Source organism: Heterodontus francisci, chromosome 4 (genome assembly GCF_036365525.1).
Source record: "Heterodontus francisci isolate sHetFra1 chromosome 4, sHetFra1.hap1, whole genome shotgun sequence".
Classification (NCBI taxonomy): domain Eukaryota; kingdom Metazoa; phylum Chordata; class Chondrichthyes; order Heterodontiformes; family Heterodontidae; genus Heterodontus; species Heterodontus francisci.
Genome location: NC_090374.1, coordinates 91,639,835 through 91,662,714, shown reverse-complemented (window position 1 = coordinate 91,662,714; position 22,880 = coordinate 91,639,835). Strand labels below are relative to the sequence as shown.

General features: G+C 42.1%; 1 protein-coding gene across 1 annotated transcript in view; it reads left to right on the top strand.

The window, feature by feature from the left end:
• trim36 (tripartite motif containing 36) overlaps positions 1–21,574 on the top strand; it is a 129,398-nt gene extending 107,824 nt beyond the window's left edge. Inside the window, exons 9-10 of the mRNA XM_068029859.1 lie at positions 14,466–14,763; positions 20,858–21,574. Of these exons, the coding sequence (XP_067885960.1) occupies positions 14,466–14,763; positions 20,858–21,224 (665 nt within the window). The 3' untranslated portion in view covers positions 21,225–21,574. The remainder of the gene's footprint in view (positions 1–14,465; positions 14,764–20,857) is intronic.
• Positions 21,575–22,880: the final 1,306 nt, after the last annotated feature.

The following is a 22,880-nucleotide window of genomic DNA, read 5'->3' as shown; positions in this document are numbered from 1 at the left end:
TAGGCCATGCAGACCATATGCAGATCGCAGTGAGGAGCTCTGCTTGTGAAGAGTGTGCTTTATCAATGAGGCCTTAGAAGAGGTAACAGAGAGGCTTCATGAGAGTAATGCAGTTGATATGGTACATGGACTTCCAAAAGGTGTTTGATAAATTGCCACATAATAGGCTTATCAGGAAAGTTAAAGCCCATGGAATAAAAGGGACCGTGGCATCATGGATGTGCAGTTGGCTGAGTGACAGGAAACAGAGTGCAGTGATGAACGGTTGTTTTTTGGACTGGAGGAAAGTATACAGTGGGATTTCCCAGGGGTTGATACTAGGTCCATTGCTTTTCTTGATCTATATTAATGACCTTGACATAGGTATACAGGGCACAATTCCAAAATTTTCACATGACACAAAACTTGGAAGTATTGTGAGCTGTGAGGAGGATTGTGATAGACTTCGAGAGGACATCAATAGGCTGATGGAATGGGCAGACAAGTGACAGAGGAAATTTAATGCAGAGAAATGGAAGTTATGATGGTAGGAAGAATTAGGAGAGGCAATATAAAATGAAGGGTACAATTCTAAAGGGGATGCAGGAATATAGGGACCTGGGGATATATGTGCACAAATCGTTGAAGGTGGCAGAACAGGCTGAGAAAGCAGTTCCTAAGACATATAGGATCCTGGGCTTTATAAATCGAGACAGAGAACACAAAAGCAAGGACGTTATTATGAACTTTTATAAAACATTGGTTCGGCCTCAACTGGAAGATTGTGTCCAATTCTGAGCACCACACTTTAGGAAGGATGTGAATGCATTAGAGAAGGTGCAGAAAAAAGTTACAAGAACAGTTCCAGGGATGAGGGACTTCAGTTACATGGATAGATTGGAGAATCTAGGGCTGTTCTCCTTAGTGAGGCGAAGGTTGACAGGAGATTTGATAGAGGTGTTCAAAATCGTGAGTGGTCTGGACAGAGTAGATAAGGAGAAACTGTTCCAATTGGCAGGGCGGTTGAAAACCAGAGGACCCGATTTAAGGTGAATGGCAAATGAACCAAAGGCGCCATGTCCTATCTCTAATACACTATTATTTTTCTTGTGCTGAAGATATGTCACCTCCATGTAGGTGGATTGTTAGCAACTGCAAACTTCACTCAGGTATTATAAAATAGTTAAAAGCTATTTGCAAGTAGGCTGCAACTGCCTAGTTGATCTGGGAATTAATCAGTTAATGGATACAAGAACACAAGAAATAGGAGCAGAAGTAGACCATATGGCCCATCGAGCCTGCTCTGCCATTCAAAATGATCATGACTGATCTTGGGCTTCAATTCCATTTTCCTGCCCGCTCCCCACATCCCTTTATTCCCTGCGAGACCAAAGATCTATCTATCCCAGCCTTAAATGTATTCAATGATGGAGCATCCACAACCCTCTGGGGTAGAGAATTCCAAAGATTTACAACCCTTTGAATGAAGTAATTTCCCCTCATCTCAGTCCTGAATGATTGACCCCTTATAGATGACTAGCTTTCATACCCCAGAAAGATGTTTGATAACTTTATTACCTGTCTGTGAAAAGCAGACAGAGCTAATCATTTGGGTGAGAGAGACCGGGGTAATGGTAGACAGGTACAGAAAAGTTAATTTTGTTTATACTTTGGGTTATAAATAATAGAGCATCACTTTTGAAGTTGTCCTTTACATTGAACATAAAGGTAACATCTGGAGCATGTCTGAATCTGCACCGTTGACTTATGGGCACAGCTGAAGGCCTCATCATTCAAGTGGCCCTGCCCATCCTGTGCTCCCAAGTGTAGTGTGTGTAACCATCTGTGGCTGGAGAGATGGTACAGGTGGGAGGGCTTTAGATTCCTGGGGCGTTGGCACTGGTTCTGGGGGAGGTGGGACCTGTGTAGGCTAGACTGGTTGCATCTCAACAGAACCGGGTCCAATGTCCTTGCAGGGTGGTTTGCTAGTGCTATTGGGGAGGGTTTAAAGTAACAAACTTGGCAGGTGGATGGGAACCAGGATGTAACATTAGAAAGGAAAAACAAGGTGCACATAGGATTGGGAGAGACAAATAGCACTAGAATAAGAAATAGTAAGGCATTAGGTGGGGTCAGAGTAAGAGGGAATGCAATAAGGTTTAAATTAGGTTACAGTGCATGTATGTGAATGCACAGAGTGTGGTAAATAAGGTTGGTGAGCTGCAGGCACAGGTAGCCATGTGCGAGTATGATGTTGTGGCAATAACGGAGACTGGGTTCAGAAAGCAGGACTGGGTACTAAATATCCCTGGAAACAAAGAGTTCAGAAAAGATAGGAAAGGAAAGAAAGGAGGAGGGGTGTCAGTATTGATTAAGGAGAATATTACAGTGTTGGAGAGAGAGAATATCCTGGAGGGGTCAAAGACAGAATCTATTTAGTTAGAGTTAAGAAACAACAAAGACAATATTACACTACTGGGTGTATTCTACAGACCACCAACTAGTGCGAAAGCTATAGAGAAGCAAATTTGTAGAGCATTACAGAGAGGTGCAAGAACTATAGTGTAGTGATAATGGAGGATGTCAATTATCCTAATATAGCATGGGATAGTAATAGTGTAATAATAAAGTACAGAGACAGGTAAGAGTTTCTAAAGCGTGTTCAGGAGAATTTTCTACATCAGTACATTTCCAGCCCAAGGCAGAAGGAGGCATTGCTGGATCTGGTTCTGGGGACTGAGGTGTGTCAAATAGATTAAAAGTGTCAGTTTATTTATTTAGAGATATAGCACTGAAACAGGCCCTTTGAGTCTGTGCCAACCAAGAACCACCCATTTATACTAACCCTACAGTAATCCCATATTCCCTACCACCTACCTACACTAGGAGCAATTTACAATGGCTAATTTACCTATCACCTGCAAGTCTTTGGCAGTGGGAGGAAACCCATGCAGTCACAGGGAGAACTTGCAAACTCCGCACAGGCAGTACCCGGAATTGAACCCAGGTCCCTGGAGTTGTGAGGTTGCAATGCTAACCACTGCGCCACTGTGCCGCCCAGTAGGGGAACATTTAGTGAACAGTGATCATTGTAACATAAATAAGGTTTAGATTAGCTATGGAAAAGAACAAGGAGCAATCTAGAGTCATAGAATCGTTACAGCACAGAAGGAGCTATTCGGCCCATTGAGTCCATGCCAGCTTTCTGTAGAGCAATCCAGTCAGAGAGCCGGCATGTACTCGATGGGCTGAATGACCTCCATCTGTTCTGTAACCATTCTATGATTAGCTGGGTTATGTCAGTAGTTGATGTTACTATTATGCACTTCCTAGATTATTCTGGGAGAGCACAGTGGCGGCACAGTGGCGCAGTGGTTAGCACCACAGCCTCACAGCTCTAGTGACCCGGGTTCCATTCTGCACACTGCCTGTGCGGAGTTTGTAAGTTCTCCCTGTGATCATGTGGGTTTCTGCTGGGTGCTTTGGTTTCCTGCCAATGACTTGTAGGTTGTTGGGTAAATTGGCCATTGTAAATTGCTCCTAGTGTGGGGATGTGGTAGGGAATATGGGATTATTGTAGGATTAGTATAAATGGGTGGTTGTTGGTCAGCACACACTCAGTGGGCCAAAGGGCCTGTTTCAGTGCTGTATCTTTAAATAAAAAACACAATTTGAAGAATAATGCATGTTAACAGCTTTTTGAAAAGTTATTTTGCCTCATTAAACAAATGGATTTTATCATTACTAGACGATCCTTTAGCCACTATGCCCCTGTTCCGTACAACTTCCTCCACTTTATAGAAACCTTTCATCTGCTTACCAATATCCTGGAATTGTTTCTGGAACTCAGCCCTATTTCAATTGAATTGAAGCACTTTCAAATTTAATTGGTTCTTGGATTTGTAAGAACAAGAACCTTTGAAAACTGTTTTGTGTGGTGGAATTTAAATACACCATGCATGTGACACACTGGCCACGATGGCTAGGGATAGGGAAAAGCACTTTACACACAGTTCCACATTGAAAAGTCGGGTGCCCTCAAGAAAAGCTGAGATGAGGTTGTTTTGTGGTGCGGCAAAACTCCAATGCTGAGGTGAATGATCATTTTAACTTTAATCCCCCTTCCTTCTCTGCAGTGCCAGTTTCAGATTGTAAATACCTGTGGGCAGTATGGACCAGTGATTAAATTACATGGATACTTACTTATTATTGTAAAAAGAAGCATAGATTTACTGCAACATGTACTAACTATTCCAGTACAAAGAAAATTGAAGGCTTTCTTAATTCTTAAGATTAGCGGCTATTTGGGATTTTGATTTAAACTCCTAGTGGCCCTTTGTACAACCGTCATGAGTGTGACAAATATCTTTATTCTTGATTTAGTAAACATTATGGAAGTGCAACATGGATCCAATTTCACAGCCAGAAATTGTTAGTCTCTAAAATCTGGAAGAGGTGGGCAGCTAAAGTCTAAAAGTTGCAGCCGTTTCCCAATTTTCAGATGGGTGTAACCTCTGTAGCTTCTAATCCAAATCTAATGTAAAAGAGTTTTGCAGTTAAACATTTCTGCAGCTACAGGATCTTTGAAGTTTAAAAGTGTTATTATTGTGAGAATCTGAACCTCTTCTGTCCATTTCGTTTTCATGTCACTGCAATCTTCATTAAAGCAATGCAGCTTCATCACTTGCCCCTTATTGATCAGGTTTATGGAGGTGTACCAACATTTTGGTTTATTCTGTCATTATTTCTATTAATTGCTTACAGGGAAATAGCTTGTTTTGTCGCATTAAAACCATGATGTGGTGTAAATATATTTTCCTTTAGACTTTGAGTTAACAGTTTCTACTTTAAGTTTGCTAAATCCCTGGAATGCCTGATGCGAATATGATGAGGTATTACAGTGAAGCTCTTACACTCTCATTGACATGACAGAACAATGGTATTTTCACAGGATGACTCTTAAGAGTTAAAATTTCCGTGGGGCTTCCTCCAGCCGGTCCTCTACTGTTTCCGGCAGTTTCCTCAATGCCTACTATTGGGGTGGAATGTCTATATGTCCTTTACTAGGCAAATAATTTTTTAAAAATTTGTTCATGGGATGTGGGCGCCACTGACTAGGCCATCATTTATTGCCCATCCCTAATTGTCCTTGAGAAGGTGGTGGTGAGCTGCCTTCTTGAATCGCTGCAGTCTATGTGGGGTAGGTACACCGACAGTGCTGTTAGGAAGGGATTTCCAGGATTTTGACCAGGCGGCAGTGAAGGAACGGCAATATAGTTCCAAGTCAGGATGGTGTGTGGCTTGAAGGGGAACTTGCAGGTGGTGGTGTTCCCATGCATCTGCTGCCTATGTCCTTCTAGGTGGTAGAGGTCGCGGGTTTGGAAGGTGCTGTCTAAGGAGCCTTGGTGCATTGCTGCAGTGCATCTTGGAGATGATACACACTGCTGCCATTGTGCGTCAGTGGTGGAGGGAGTGAATGTTGAAGGTGGTGGATGGGGTGCCAATCAAGAGGGCCACTTTGTCCTTGATAGTGTCGAGCTTCTTGAGTGTTGTTGGAGCTTCATCCATCCAGGCAAGTGGAGAGTATTCCATCATATTCCTGACTTGTGCCTTGTAGATGGTGGACATGTTTTGGAGAGTCAGGAGGTGAGTTACCCGCTGCAGGATTCTTAGCCTCTGACCTGCTCTTGCAGCCACAGTTTTTATGTGGCTGGTCTGGTTCAGTTTCTGGTCAATGGTGACCCCAGGATGTTGATAGTGGGGTATCCAGTGTTGCACGTCAAGGGTGAGATTCTCTCCTGTTTGAGATGGTCATTGCCTGGCACTGTTACTTGCCACTTATCAGCCCAAGTGTGGATATTGTCCAGGTCTTGCAGCATTTCTACACAGACTGCTTCAGTATCTGAGGAATCACGAATGGTGCGGAACATTGTGCAATCATCAGTGAACATCCCCACTTCTGACCTTATGATTGAAGGAAGGTCATTGATGAAGTAGCTGAAGATGGTTGAGCGTAGGACACTACCGTGAGGAACCAACTAATGGCCAGAGGATGGAGCCAGGAGGCAGCAACTTCTGGTGGCCACGGATGCACTGTTAAATGTGGAAATCAGGAAGTTGCTGTCTGTTTTGCCCTGTTCCTCCACAAGCTTCGCTATGTCAGTACCTTGTTGATAGATTTGGCACTCAAACATGTAGAAGGCTATGAATTTGGGGTACTTAGCCACGAGATACCCATTAAATACACCAGAAAAAGTTAGGGCTTGTTGATTCAAGTGTTAGTGAATTTCTAAGAATTACTGCCAAACAATCCCTCTGACACTGAAAGTTAACTTAAGATGTGAATTATTGTTGGAGATTTAAAATATTTTTTTTTTACTTTTCTTTCTGCCTCTTTTATTTCTATCTCTTAATCCCATCTTCCCTTCCCTCTCGTCATTTTGCTTTCTTACTTGATTTGGCATTTAATTAAATATTTTAACTTACATTTCTGTTTCAACTCTGCGGGCTGAATTTTAACAGCTAGAAATGGGTAGGTTGGGGTCAGGTCAGATGTTGAAATTTTTAAATTCTCAAACGCGATCCCAACCCACTGCCCACCCGTCCACTTCTGGGTTTTTAACAGAGCTGTGACAAGGGGCAGGAAGCTAACCTGCTCCAAGGAGGTGGCTTAGCACTTTAAATATTCTAATAAAGTTGGCAGTCTTTGCATTGCAGGTTTGAACCGTGGCCAGCCTAGTTTCCTAATCCTTGGTAAACCCAACAGCTGAGGGAAGGCAAAGACAGTTTCAGGGAGATGATAAGGGCCTTTACAGCACTGCTTGTGGGACAGGAGTAGCAGGGGTTCCTCCGTCTAGCTCCCCATCAAACCCCTGTTCCTCATCAAAAGACCCTGTGGAAAAGGAATTGAACCCCTGCTTGAGATCATATCACCTCTCTAAAGTTGGGGACCAGACCAACCTGCTCTGTTGTGCTTCCCACCCAACTGGAAGCCAAGCCTGTCAAATAAGCTGACTTCCGGGCAGGAATCCTAGTTCTGGGGCATTTAGTCTAGAGCATGGAATACTGGTGACAAATCCTTACAAACCACTTTTCACTTGTGAACCACCACCCTAAATAATTTTATCACATGGATCTACTGAAATTCATGTGCATATCTGACCATTACTTGTTGACCTAGAGTTGCTGGAGAACACATTGGCCCATGACATATCTGTGACCTGCCCATTAGTATCCCAGTAAAATTTATCTCAGCCTTTCTGTGCTCCCAGCAATGATGAGGATTGAATTTCCGTGGCATTTGTCCCTGTTGCAGTAAAGAAAGGGAAAAGAGATTACTTTACTGGTGGAGAATGAGGAAATGGCAGAACGACTGAGCAATTACTTTGTGTCTGTCTTCACGGAGGAAGACATGGAAAATCTCCCAGAAATACTAGGGAACCAAGGGACTTGTAATAATGAGGAACTGAAAGTAATTAGTATCAATAAAGAGATGGTACTCGAAAAATTAATTGGATTGAAGCTAGCTAGAAACATAAAGGCGGACTGTAAAAGCTTCTTTAGGATAAGTGAACAGGAAACAATTAGCAAGGATGAATGTGAGTCCATTGCAGGCGGAGACAGGAGAGTTTGTGGTGGAGAATGAGGAAATGGCGGAGAGACTGAACAATTACTTTGTGTCTGTCTTCACGGAGGAAGACATGAAAAATCTCCCATAGGGAGATACTAGGGAAATACTAGGGAAACAAGGGACATGTAATAATGAGGAACTGAAAGTAATTAGTATCTATAAAGAGGTAGTATTCGAAAAATGAATTGGATTGAAGGTTGATAAATCCCCTGGACCAAATGAGCTGCATCCCAGAGTATTGAAGGAGGTGGCTGTCGAGATAGTGGATACATTGGTGGTTATCTTTCAAAATTCTATAGATTCTGGAAGGGTTCCTGCAGACTGGAAAGTAGCAAATGTAACCCCACTATTTAAGGAGGGAGTGAGAGAGAAAACGAAGAATCACAAACCTGTTAGTTTGGCATCAGTACCAGGGAAAAAGTTAGAATCTCTTATAAAGGATGTGATAACTGGACACTTGGAAAGTAATGATATGATTGGGCAAAGTCAACATGGATTTGAGAAAAGGGAAATTATGTTTGATAAACCTGTTGGAGTTTTTTGAGGATATTACTTGTAGCATAGATAAGTGAGAGCCAGTGGATGTGGTGTATTTGGATTTTCAGAAGGCTTTTGATGAGGTCCCACACAGCAGGTTAGTAAACAAAATTAGAGCACATGGGATTGGGGATAATATACTGCAATGGATTGAGAATTGGTTAACAGACAGGAAGGAGAGAGTAGGAATAAATGGGTCATTCTCAGGATGGCAGGCTGTTACTAGTGAGGTACCGCAAGGATCAGCGCTTGGGCCACAGCTGTTCACAATCTATATAAATGATTGGATAGTGGGACCAATTGTAATATTTCCAAATTTGCTGATGACACAAAACTAAGTGGGAATGTAAGTTGTGAGGAGGATGCAAGAAGGCTTCAAAGGGATTTGGATAGGCTAAGTGAATGGGCAAGAACATGGCAGGTGGAATATAATTTTAATAAATGTGAAGTGATTCACTTTGGCGGAAAAAAATTGAAAGGGAGAGTGTTTCTTAAATGGTGAGAGGTTGGGAAGTGTTGATGTCCAAAGAGACCTGGGTGTCCTTGCTCATGAGTCACTAAAAGCTAGTATGCAGATGCAGCAAGCAATTAAGAAGACAAATGGTATGTTGGCCTTCATTGCAAGGGGATTTGAATGCAGGAGTAAAGATGCCTTGCTACAATTATATATAGCCTTGGTAATACCGCACCTGGACTATTGTGTACAGTTTTGGTCTCCTTATCTAAGGAAGGATATACTTGCGATAGAGGGAGTGCAACGGAAGAGCACCAGACTAATCCCTGGGATGGCGGGATTGTTTTATGAGGGGAGATTGCAGAAACTGGGCCTGTATTCTCTAGAGTTTCGAAGAATAAGAGGTGATCTCATTGAAATTTACAAAATTCTTTCAGGGCGTGACACGGTGGATGTAGATAGGATGTTTCCTCTGGCTGGTGAGTCTAGAACCTGGGGACACAGTCTCAGCATAAGGGGCAGGCCCTTTAAGACTGAGATGAGGAGGAATTTCTTTACTCAAAGGGTGGTGAATCTGTGGAATTCTCTACCCTAGAAGGCTGTGGAAACTCAATCATTGAGCATGTTCAAGACAGAAATCATTAGATTTCTGGATACAAACAACATCAAGGGATATGGGGATAGTGGGGAAAAATGGCGTAGAGCAGATGATCAGCCATGATCTGTTTAAATGGCACAGCATGCTCAATGGGCCGAACGGCCTACACCTGCTCCTATTTCCTATGATCTCTGTCTTCACCCTGTTGCATCACCTAATATACAAAATGTCAAAAATTTTATACTACAATATGAGTTTGGAAAATCTCGAGTGTACTTTTAAAATTACAGAAATGAATTATTCAATTTGCTAAAATCAGATTATTGTGAACAGTGAAGTTTTTATTTAGAAAACCTATGATATAAAAAAGAATTCCATTGAAATTTATGAAGCCAGCGTCTCCATCTATTTAGTACAAAAATTGTCCAGAATTTCTTTCTCCGTAAAACAGTGAGAATCCTTTGATAAGCAGGAATTGACAAATACTATGAAGTATTAATTCTTTGAGCACAGTAGAGGTTATGAAACACAAGAGGATAATCACATTAAACCTGTTAGAGAAACAACAAGGTGAAAAGGATATCAATGTGATTAAGTACACACCTATTGAGAAAATTGCAGCTTAAGAGAAACTATAAGAACCCACACTTGTTCCTGCACTTCCACCTTATCCTCGAAAGGTTCCTGATGGAGCAGGTTTAATTCAACAAGACTCTCAGGTATTGCGATTCCAGAAGTTAAACCAAGGCCTGTCCTGGAAATTAGACAAATATGAGAAGGAAATGGTGCACTGGTCCCTATTGTGACTGAGGAAAACCAGGAATATTTCTTGAGTTCATTGGGCAGAAAGGAAGCATTATTGGTTCACGTCCATGTGAGCACATCTCAATTATGCTACTAAACATTTTTTGTTATTTGTTAATGGGATGTGGGCACCACTGGCTAGGCCAGCATTTATTGCTCATCCTTAATTGTCCTTGAGAAGGTGGTGGTGAGCTGCCTTTTTGAACGGCCGAAGTCCATGTGGTGTAGGTACACCAACAGTGCTGTTAGGAAGGGAGTTCCAGCATTTTGACCCAGTAACAGTGAAGGAGTGGTGATATGGTTCCATGTCAGGATGGTGTGTGACATGGAGGGGAACTTGTAGGCGATGGTGTTCCCATGCATCTGCTGCCCTTGTCCTTCTAGGTGGTAGAGGTTGTGGGTTTGGAAGGTGCTGTCAAAGAAGCCTTGGTAAGTGCTGCAATGCAACTTGTAGATGGTACACACTGCTGCCACTTTAAGGTAGTGGTCGATGGAGTGCCAACTAAGCAGGCTGCTTTGTCCTGAATGATGTTGAGCTTCTTGAGTGTTGTTGGAGCTGCACCCATCCAGGCTAGTGGGGAGTATACTTTCCTGACTTGTGCCTTGTAGGTGGTGGACAGGCTTCGGGGAATTAGGAGGTGAGTTACTGCAGAATTCCCAGCCTCAGATACATCAATATCTGGCTTAGGGAATTTCCACTGCACTTTCCTAAAGGTTATGGTGGTGCACTGGCAGAAAGTCCAAGGAAATTCAGGGTTCTTGTTTTTTCCATTAAATTAATATTTTCTGTGTTTGCGCCTTTATATTCGGTTGAAATGTATCATTGAATGCATGTACATTTATAAGCAAGATGCTTTCAGAATTATCAGACCTTACTACAGTGTATATATAAATATATTTTACATATATTGTTACGAGCAGATGAGAAAGGGGTCTAGGGGTTCCCTCTCAGCCTTTGGATGGTTTAACCATAACAGGGTTTAATTTTAAAAACACCGTGTTTTTAACTCCCTCTCAGTGAATCCTTGTTCACTGCTCTCCAATTGTAAGACAAATAAATAAACCAGACAGGTTTTCTTAGATTTAAACAAGAAAGGTGGAAGTTTATTAACTTTAAAACTCTAATTTGGTTAAGAACAAAGAACAAAGAACAGTACAGCACAGGAACAGGCCATTCGGCCCTCCAAGCCTGCGTTGATCTTGATGCCTGCCGAAACTAACACCTTCTGCATTTCCGGGGCCCATATCCCTCTATTCCCTTCCTATTCATGTATTTGTCAAGATGTCTCTTAAACGTCGCTATCGTATCTGCTTCCACCACCTCCCCTGGCAGCAAGTTCCAGTCACTCACCACCCTCTGTGTAAAAAACTTGCCTCACACATCCCCTCTAAACTTTGCCCCTCGCACCTTAAACCTATGTCCCCTAGTAACTGACTCTTCCACCCTGGGAAAAAGCTTCTGACTATCCACTCTGTCCATGCCGCTCATAACTTTGTAAACCTCTATCATGTCGCCCCTCCACCTCCATCGTTCCAGTGAAAACAATCCGAGTTTTCCAACCTCTCCTCATAGCTAATGCCCTCCAGACCAGGCAACATTCTGGTAAACCTCCTCTGTACCCTCTCCAAAGCCTCCACGTCCTTCTGGTAGTGTGGCAACCAGAATTGCACACAATATTCTAAGTGTGGCCTAACTAAGTTCTGTACAGCTGCAACATGACTTGCCAATTTTTATACTCTATGCCCCGTATGCCGTATGCCTTCTTGACTACCTTATCCACCTGCATTGCCACTTTCAATGACCTGTGGACCAGTACGCCCAGATCTCTCTGCCTGTCAATACTCCTAAGGGTTCTGCCATTTACTGTATACCTCCCACCTGCATTAGACCTTCCAAAATGCATTACCTCACATTTGTCCGGATTAAACTCCATCTGCCATTTCTCCGCCCAAGTCTCCAACCGATCTATATCCTGCTGTATCCTCTGACAATCCTCATCATTATCCGCAACTCCACCAACCTTTGTGTCGTCCACAAACTTACTAATCAGACCAGCTACATTTTCCTCCAAATCATTTATATATACTACAAACAGCAAAGGTCCCAGCACTGATCCCTGCGGAACACCACTAATCACATTCCTCCATTCAGAAAAACACCCATCCACAGATACCCTCTGTCTTCTATGACCGAGCCAGTTCTGTATCCATCTTGCCAGCTCACCTCTGATCCCATGTGACTTCACCTTTTGTACCAGTCTGCCATGCAGGACCTTGTCAAAGACTTTACTCAAGTCCATATAGATAACATCCACTGCCCTTCCTTCATCAATCATCATCGTCACTTCCTCAAAAAACTCAATCAAATTAGTAAGACATGACCTCCCCTTCACAAAACCATGCTGTCTCTTGCTAATCAGTTCGTTTGTTTCCAAATGGGAGTAAATCCTGTCCCGAAGAATCCTCTCTAATAGTTTCCCTACCACTGACATAAAGCTGACCAGCCTATAATTTCCTGGATTATCCTTGCCACCCTTCTTAAACAAAGGCACAACATTGGCTATTCTCCAGTCCTCTGGGACCTCACCTGTAGTCAATGAGGATGCAAAGATTTCTGTCAAGGCCCCAGCAATTTCTTCCCTTGCATCCCTCAGTATTCTAGGGTAGATCCCATCAGCCCCTGGGGATTTATCTACCTTAATGCTTTGCAAGACACCCAACACCTCCTCCTTTTTGATAATGAGATGACTGAGACTATCTGCACTCCCTTCCCTAGGCTCATCATCCACCAAGTCCTTCTCTTTGGTGAATACTGATGCAAAGTACTCATTTAGCACCTCGCCCATTTCCTCTGGCTCCACACATAGATTCCCATCTCTAACATTGAGTGGGCCAACCCTTTCCCTGGTTACCTTCTTGCTCTTTATATATGTATAAATATATATGTAAAATGACCTTGAATACACGACGCGACCATGCTAGCATGTATACGCGATAAACATACATGCAGATAGAGACAGAAAAGTGGTAAGAATAAAGGGGAAAAATTTGAAGCAATAGCTGGGGTTTATTTACTGTCAAACAACAAAGAACAGTACAGCACAGGAACAGGCCATTCGGCCCTCCAAGCTTGCGCCGATCTTGATGCCTGCCTAAACTAAAACCTTCTGAGTTCGATGTAAAGTCTTTGATTGCAGGTAAATCTTGCCGTTTCGTTGGGGCCCAGTGGACGCTTTCAAACTTGTTTCGATGTAGAGTCTTCTCTCTTAAGGTTTAAGTGTCTTCAATGGATCTGGAAATTAATGAGAGAGAGAGCCAGGCAGGAGAAAGGCTCTTTCTTCAAGTTCAGTTGCAGTCTAACCCAAACTGTTCTTTGAGCAGTTGAAAACCAAACCTGGGCCAGCAGGTTAGTCAAGTGACTAGTTGTTCTTTTAACAAACTCCCCTGAATTTTTGTGGATTCCTTTCATCAGACACCCGCAGTGGGGGGGGGGGGGGGGGGGGGGTGGGGGGGTGTTGGGGGGAGGTAGGGGAAGTGGAATGCTGGCTTGTTCCACATTCAGTGTCTGGTGATCAAAATCCATTTGGGTTAATTGGATCAGGTTCTATTGTCTCTCCAGGCAACTGTCTCTTAGTATGGAAATTTTTTCAGCCACTGCTAATCTTTTTAAACCATTCATCTCTTCAGTCCAGCAACAGTTTAAAATTAATGTTTCATATGATGAAATTAAGTTGCCTCATTCTTGGCAGGTGGGGTCTTCATGCCAATATATATAATATAAGTGTTACAGTTAAAGGATTACATCAGAGCAATTTATTATTACATCCATTTGTTACAACTTTGCAAGGTATTGTTTGTAAATTTTATGCAGTGTAAATTGTCGGTTTATTTCAGAAATCTTGCTTGGCACAACTAGCCTGCATTATACTTTTCACAATTGAATAAGCGGAATTTACAGACAGAGTGGGCAGTACAAGCATTGTTAATGTATCTATAAGCATCTATAATCTATAATCAGCAAGTATCTATAATCTTTCCCTTCCTTTCCTGTCCTTTGGGAGTTCATCTAAGGGCTTGGCTGAGGTCAAAGATTCGTAAGCTTAAACTTATGTCCCACCCCAGGGTGCCATGGGCAAACAGAAACCTGAAGATAAGCACATTTGAGATGCTCGCTGATGAGCCACAGTGACACAGATATTGAACCCTTCATTACAGTGAATGGAACTCAATTGTTTTTAGACTGAGACATGCTCGAACAGTCACATTAGAGAAGCACCATTGTTCCTTAGAAGCAACAGTCCAGTATTGATATGTTCTAGGCAGAGTAAGTGGTAAATATTCTGATAATGAAACCTTGTTACAGAGGGCCAAAAAATAAGCCAAAACTGTCAATGTTATTCTACTTAGAAATTAAAATAGGAAGTAAACTTATGATTGTAAGCATTTCTCTTTTTTTAAAATAGTTTTTAGGTTTTTGTTTGACGAGAAGTGTGGCTACAACAGTGATCACCTCATCTTAAGCAAACAGAGAGATTCAGTGGAGAGTGTGGCTGGGCTTCCTCTGTTACTAGGTGCAGAGCGGATTGTGGTCGGAGGTTATATGTCTCTGGACTTCATCACGGGGGACACAGGAATAACAAAAGGAAAATACTACTGGGCCTTCCGAGTGGAGCCCTCCTCATACCTGGTTAAAGTAGGTGTGGTGTCTGATGCAAAGCTGCAAGAGTGGTTTCACAGTTCACGAGATATCAACAGTCCCAGGTTTGTAGTTTGTCACCTATTTAGTCTATGTGCATGGTACCACGTGTCCATCCATTTACATGCTGTAAAACACTGATTGCAAACATTTTCTGGCAAGGGCTTGACTGCCAGGGAGCCAAGGTCAAGCAGGTTCTACACATGTCATTGGACTTGATAATATTTGACAACTTTTCCTGGAATATTATAGAAAGAAAAAGAAATAAATGAAACCATTTCCAACCAACACAAAATGGTTGCTGGACTGTTCAAACTGCTGCCAGTCAATTGTGTAAAACATGTTGGCATTCGTCCTCCTTTCAATTAGAATGAGAAAACATTTTATATGTTACAAAAGCAATAAAATGGACAAAATGCAGGAGCTCATTGTAGCTCCTTAATAGTTCATCTTCAGACATCTGATTTTTGATTAAGTTCCAGTGTAACAATGCAGGAAAAATTATCAAGTGAAGTTTTTTAAGGGTTTCTGATTAACATTGCACACCACAATAGTCTGACATAGGGAAGTACTTCTGACTTGTATCAAGCTATTATGTTATTAGGTGGGGTCAGAATAAGGGAGAACGTAATAAAGTCTGAATCAGAGTTAATGTGAATGCACGGAGTGTAGTTAATAAGACTGGTGAGGTACAGGTGTAGATTGCCATGTGGAAATATGATGTTGTGGCTATAACTGAGACCTGGATACAAGGTGTTCAGTAAAGATAGGCAAGGGAAAAAAGGAGAGGGGTGGCAGTATTGATTAAGGGGAGCATTGCAGTGCTGGAGAAAAAGGATGTCCCAGAGGGGTCAAGGACAGAATCAATTTGGCGAGAGCTAAGGAACAAAAAAGGTGTGGTTACAATGCTTGGTGTTGTCTATAGGTCACCAGCTAGTGGGAAGGGTGTGAAGGAACAAATTTGCAAGTGACTTACAGAGAGCTGCAAAAATTCTAGGGTAGTTGTAATGGGGGACTTTAATTATCCAAACATAGACTGGGATTATACTAGTGTAAAGGGCAGTGAGGAGCAAGAGTTTCTAGACTGTGTTCAGGAAAATTTTCTATAACAGTATTTTGCTAGTCCAATGAGAAAGGAGGCACTGCTAGACCTGGTTCTTGGGAATGAGGTGGGCCAAGTGGATCAAGTATCAGTAGGAGAACATTAAGGGGAAAGTGATCATTGTATCATAAGGTTTAGGCTGTCTATGGAAAAGGACAAAGAGCAATCCAGGGTAAGAATAATTAACTGGGGGAAGGCCAACCTCAGTGGGGTAAGAATGGAGCTGGGGTGAATAAATTGAAGTCAAAAGCTGGCAGGAAAACCAATAGATGAACAATGGGGTGCCTTCAAAGAAGAGATAGTTCGGGCACAGTCAAGGTACATTCCTTCGAAGGGGAAAAGTCGGGCAAACAAATCCAGAGCTCCCTGGATTACAAAAGAGATAGAGATTAAGATAAAGAAGAAAAAATGTGCTTATGACAGATGCCAAGTAGAAAATACTATTGAGAACCAGGCTGAATGTAGAATGTCCAGGGTGGAAGTGAAAAAGCAAACAAGAGAAGCAAAAAGAGAATATGAAAAGAGACTGGCAGCTAGCATGAAAGGAAATCCCAAAGTTTTCTATAGGCATTTAAATAGTAAAAGGGTGGTAAAAGGAGGAGTGGGGCCAATTAGGGAAAAGTAAGGGGATTTACACATGGAGGCAGGGGGCATAGCTGAGATATTAAATGAATACTTTGCATCTCTCTTTACCAAGAAAGAAGATGCAACTCAGGCAATGTTGAAAGAGGAGGTAATTCAGACACTAGAGGGGTTTAAAATTGATAAGGAGGAATTATTAGATAGGCTGTCTGTACTTAAAGTGGATAAAAAACCAGGGCCAGATGAGATGCATCCAAGGATACTGAGGGAAGTGAGGGTGGAAATTGCAAAGGCACTGGTCATAATTTCTTAGACTCGGGGGTGGTGTCAGAGGACTGGAGAATTGCAAATGTTACACCCTTGTTAAAAAAAAAGGGTATAAAGATATAGACACCAGTTTAACTTCAGTTGTGGGAAAACTTCTAGAAAAAAATAATTCGGACAAAATCAAGAGTCACATGGACAAATGGAAGTTAATTAAGGAAAGCCAGCATGGATTTCTTAAGGGAAAATCATGTTTAATTAACTTAGCAACATGGACACAAAATTGGCTGAGTGACAGGAAGCAAAAGAGTAGTGGTTAATGGATGTTTTTCGGGCTGGCGGAAGGTTTGTAGTGGAGTTCTCTAGGGATCAGTGTTGGGATCCTTGCTTTTCCTGATATATATTAATGATCTAGACCTTGGTGTACAGGGCACAATTTCAAAGTTTGTAGATGATATGAAACTTGGAAGCATTGTGAACAGTGAGGAGGCTAGTGTAGAACTTCAAAAGGACATAGACAAGTTGGTGAAATGGGCAGACAGATGACAGATGAAGTTCAATGCGGAGAAATGTGAAGTGATGCATTTTGGTAGGAAGAACATGGAGAGACAATATAGAATAAAGGGTACAGTTCTAAACGGATGCAGGAGCAAAGGGAATATATGTGCATAAGTCATTGAAGGTGGCAGGACAGGCTGAGAGAACGGTTGAGAGAATGGTTAATAAAGCATACAGTATCCTGAACTTTATTAATAGAGGCATAGAGGATAAGAGCAAGGAAGTTATGTTGAACTTGTATAAGACACTAGTTTGGCCTCAGCTGGAGTACTGCATCCAGTTCTGAACGCTGCACTTTAGGAAAGAGGTGAGGGCATTTGAGGGAGTACAGAAAAGATTCACGAGAATGTTCCAGGGATGAGGAATTTCAGTTATGAAGATAGATTGGAGAAGTTAGGACTGTTTTCCTTGGAGAAGAAAAGGCTGAGAGGTGATTTGATAGAGGTATTCAAAATCATGAGGGGTCTGGACAGAGTAGATAGAGAGAAACTGTTCTCACACGTGAAATGTTCGAGAACGAGAGGGCACAAATTTAAAGTATTTGGTAAGAGAAGCAAAAGTGACATGAAGAAAAACTTTTCCATGCAGTGAGTGGTTAAGATCTGCACTGCCTGAGGCCGTGATGGAGGCAGGTTCACTCGAAGCAGTCAAAAGGGAATTAGACAGTTATATGTAAAGGAAGAATGTGCAGGGTTTCATAACTGAAATTCCTCATCCCTGGAACCATTCTCGTGAATCTTTTCTATACTGTCTCCAATGCTTTCCCATCTTTCCTAAAGTGTGGTCCCCAGAAGTGGATGCAGTTCTCCAGCTGAGGCTGAACTAGTGTCTTATACTAATATAAAAGCAAAATACTGCAGATGCTGGAAATCTGAAACAAAAACAAGAAATGCTGGAATCACTCAGCAGGTCTGGCAGCATCTGTGGAAAGAGAAGCAGAGTTAACGTTTCGGGTCAGTGACCCTTCTTTGGAACTGACAAATATTAGAAAAGTCACAGATTATAAGCAAGTGAGGTGGGGGTGGGGCAAGAGATAACAAAGGAGAAGGTGCAGATTGGACCAGGCCACATAGCTGACCAAAAGGTCACGGAGCAAAGGCAAACAATATGTTAATGGTGTGTTGAAAGACAAAGCATTAGTACAGATTAGGTGTGAATACACTGAATATTGAACAGCAGCAAGTGCAAACCTGAAAAAAAACAGTGGGTAAGCAAACTGAACAAACTAAGATGAAATGAAATAAATGCAAAAAAAGATTGTAAAAAATGTAAAAAAGAATGTAAAAAAAAAGGAAGAAAAAATAACTAAAAATGAAAGTAAAATGGGGGGCTGTCATGCTCTGAAATTATTGAACTCAATGTTCAGTCCGGCAGGCTGAAGTGTGCCTAATCGGTAGATGAGATGCTGTTCCTCGAGCTTGCGTTGATGTTCACTGGAATACTGCAGCAATCCCAGGACAGAGATGTGAGCATGAGAGCAGGGGGGAGTGTTGAAATGGCAAGCAACCTTATAGTGTCTTATACTAGTGTTTTATACAGGTCACCTGTCTGAAATGTATGAAGTTTATATTAATGGCATCTTGTAGCCATGACACATACCTTCTTTGACCTTGTGGGGTCATTAGACTTTGTCCTACATTGGAGACGGGTCCTAGAGGTTATGGAGTTGCCACTCACTACCTTTACCACTTCCTTCCACATGGTGTTGGCTGCTATATTGGCGGTTTTATTGCCACCCACTCCCATTATTCCATACGCCACTGTGCCCAATCTCAGTTAGAACTATATTTATGTAACTCTGACAAGCTTAAGCTTCTCTTATCCCTGATTATTTTTTGATCTATGGGGCTGAATTTTTCCACCCATTGGGCTTGGGCTGGGAGGCGGGAGGGTTGGCAATATGGCAGGGGAAGGCGTTGGCAAGGGAGCGGCCATGGCATGTTCCTCATTGGGCGGTCAATTGAGCCACTTAAGGGCCCAATTAAGGCCACCTTCCGCCCCTGGCGGCGTCCCAGCGGGTTTCCAGGGGATCTTCCTTGATGGGCACTCCATGGCCAATGGAGGAGCCCCCCAGCGACAAGGGTGCTACCGGTGCACCCTGAGCCCTCCCCCAAATCAACAGAGCCTGCCTGCCTGGCCCCAGCTTCCTTCCCAAAACCTTCTAGAGCCCCTGGCCATTGAGACACCCTCATCCTGGAGCTGCAGCCTCAGCAGTGGTGACTGCAGGCAGTGGCGCTATCAAGGCTGCTGAGCTGCTGACCCTCTGATTGGGCTGGCAGCTCGAGGCTGAGGGCTTCTGTCATCAATTGGATGGCAGCCCTGGAAGCAGCCTGTTAATTGGCAAAGTGCCACCCTAGGGTCCCGCCGGCTGTCAGAGCAGAGTCACCTCCCACTTTCAGCCCCAGCAGCTGGACTTGCAGCTCCTCCAAAAAATTCAGGCCGTGGTTTCAAGTTGCTGCATGCTTGTTCTGCTTTAAGACTAACATAGTTTTAAACCTTGCATGCCAAACCCTTCAGTGCTTCACCTTTCCTTTCTGAAACAGGTTGGTATCACACGACCCCATTTGTAGGTCCATCTGAAAATTGCATCAGGCCTACAAGGGCTGCAAGGCCTGGTTGAGGTCCTACCTGAATGTTCCCTGCTGGCCACTCGTATTTCAGGCAAGAACCAGGTAGTGTAAATTGTCCCCAATCTCGTCCTATACTCACAGAAATCTGAGGGAAATACTCTGTACCTCCCTATATTTTCAATCCGAGCAAGATACTCTGCAGTTCCCAAACTGTTACCAGCCTAAGAAAGGCACACTAGAATATTGTAAGTAGGAACATTTGGCCATGGTCCTGCATAACATTCTTACACTAGCTTGAGGGCGGCATTCTACACTGCCCTATCCTATTATCGGCCTGAACAAGAATCACTGCACTTATTAATAGCCTTAGGAAGACACTGTACCAACTATACTGTTAACCTGGGTAAGATACCCTACCAACAGTTACTAATAACCTCAATAGCAGGAACTCTTCCAAATTGATAAGCTGTGTAGATAGTCCTTATATTATCATATTTTCCACCTTCAATTACAGGTTTGTTTTAGTTAAACAATTTCTGCAGCAGTTTGATTGTATTCCTGTTGCCTTTTACATATAATTAGTATGGGCAAATGTTTCTACTGACAACATTCTAGATATTTCCCTGCAACTTCTGCAATAAAAATAATTGTGGTTTAAAGAAAGACAAAATTGACAGTCAGAGTAGAATGTTCAAAAGATACTTATGGGTGTAGTATAGCAAGTAATAGAGATGAGCTGTTAGCTTGAAACTGCGATTCTGTCTGTCGTTCTCTTTGATTATTCTAGCATGGGGAACATGGATGTGTTATTGATAAAAGAAAATATTGCAGTTAAGTAAATATATACAAAGCCATCAAATTAATCCCATAAAAGCCTGCCTGGTGCAACTGCTGAAAAATGAAAGCAGCATCATCTAAAAATGAGTCTCGGGTTTGCTGCAGCTATTTTGTTTCCAGTCAACCTCTTTTTCACTAATTGAAAACTAGTTAGTTTTGTTATAAAACACAGCTGTGAATTCAAGTAATGGATTTACATCTTTTTGTTTTTGTCCATCCTCGAAAATAAATGCTTGTTTTTCACAGGTACGACCAAGACAGTGGTCACGACAGTGGGAGCGAAGATATTGCTTTGGAACACTCCCAACCTTTCACCTTTGTTACCATAGGGATGAGGAAATTTTTCATCCCAAAAGGTCCTTCCAGTTCATCCACAGAATCTTACAAACGCTGTCTGTCTGTGCCCAATCGGATTGGTGTTTGCCTGGACTATGACAAAGGGAAAGTGAGTTTCTACAATGCAGATACAATGCAGTGTCTGTATGAAAGACGGGTGGAATGCTCCGGAACGATGTATCCTGCCTTTGGGCTAATGGGAGGAGGGGCGGTACATCTGGATGAATTGATTACAATGGAAGAATCTACAAAATCTAGTTTCTTTCTCAATTCTTGATTGCTGGGAGGCTTTTCTCCATAGATTTAAAAACAATAAAAAAACAGTTTGCTTCCCCTGTTCATAGCACTTTATGGCATGCATTGCTTGAAGAACCTCTGTATGTGGTTCCACTTGTGAATGGTTCTCGGTAGAGTTTTGTGCAATACACAGCCACTGATTAGACAATAGAAAGTGGTAGTGGACAGTTGCTGCTCTCTGAAATCTTCCTTTCGTCCTCTTTCACCTTTGCTTCATTTTTTTTGGTACAGATTGGATTGTTTAAAACTTGAAGGAAATGCACCTTTTGAAAGGAAATAATACTGTTGAGATGTGTTAATTATTTTAAGATATGTAGAAGTGATCGATTGCATTTGGCTTATTTAAAGTTTTCAAAGTAAAAACGTGAACCCAGCTGCTACGTGTTGTGTTGTTTTTGACTGTATTGGGTTTGAGAATCCCACATTGCATCACTACTGGGGCAGACAAAAGAAACTGCAAAGTCACCAATCAAAAATGCAGTCATGCTTATTATGAAAACTGAAGTGTCACTGGTTGAAGACACTCTGAGCAGTTTCTTTTTGAATACCTTCACTATGTCATAATGCTGTAACAGTGCACTAGATTCAATCATGAATATTTGTACCAATTTATTCAAGATTTACAAATGCATTTTAAAATAATGCGTTTTGATTTTACCAGAATTACCAATCAGAAGAACTATTCCCGTTATGATTCAGATGTCATCAACACACATAGTGTCAAGGAAATCTTCTTTCACCATACTAGGCCTGTCCAACTCAGTAAATGACTGAACGTATCAGATGCTGTTGGGTATTGTATTGAGCCTGCCCTGATTGTACTGCACTCTGCCTGTCTCGGAACATATGGAGCCTGCCTGGTATTTTGCTATATGGTGTCTGCTTCTCATGTTTCTAAGAATAAGGTGTCCTCAAATATTAACCAGAAGCTGGATCAGCGATCCCTCCATCATAACATAAATATATGAAGTGTAAAAATATGGAAAATCAGCCACTAAAAAACATGTGCAATAGAAGGCAAAAAAACCCCACTATGGTTTGAGTACAGAAGGAAGGGAAGACTACACTTATCCACAGGGAAACAATGAAAGTTGTGAACACAGGTATATTTTACAAGAAAATTTAGAAACTTGACTTGCGTTTTTCATTGCCATGGGGGCGGGCAAAGGTGGTGGAAAATCCCTAATAAAGAATATATAAAAGTAAATCTCACAAAATTATAGCAACAATAGTAAGTATTCTGAGAGACAGGATAAACTGTCACTTAGAAAGGCACAGATTAATCAAGGATAGTCAGCATGGATTTGTTAAGGGAAGATCGTGTCTGACCAACTTGATCAAATTTTTTGAAGAAGTAACAAGGAAGATAGATGAAGGTAGTGCAGTTGATGTGGTCTACATGGAACTTAGCAAGGCTTTTGACAAGGTCCCACATGGCAGACTGGTTAAAAAAATAAAATCCCATGGGATCCAGGGAAATGCAGCAAGGTGGATACAAAATTGGCTCAGTGGCAGGAAACAAAGGGTAATTGTTGATGGCTGTTTTAGTGACTGGAGGGCTGTTTCCAGTGGCGTTCCGCAGGGCTCAGTACTAGGTCCCCTGCTTTTTGTGGTTTATATTAATGATTTGGATGTA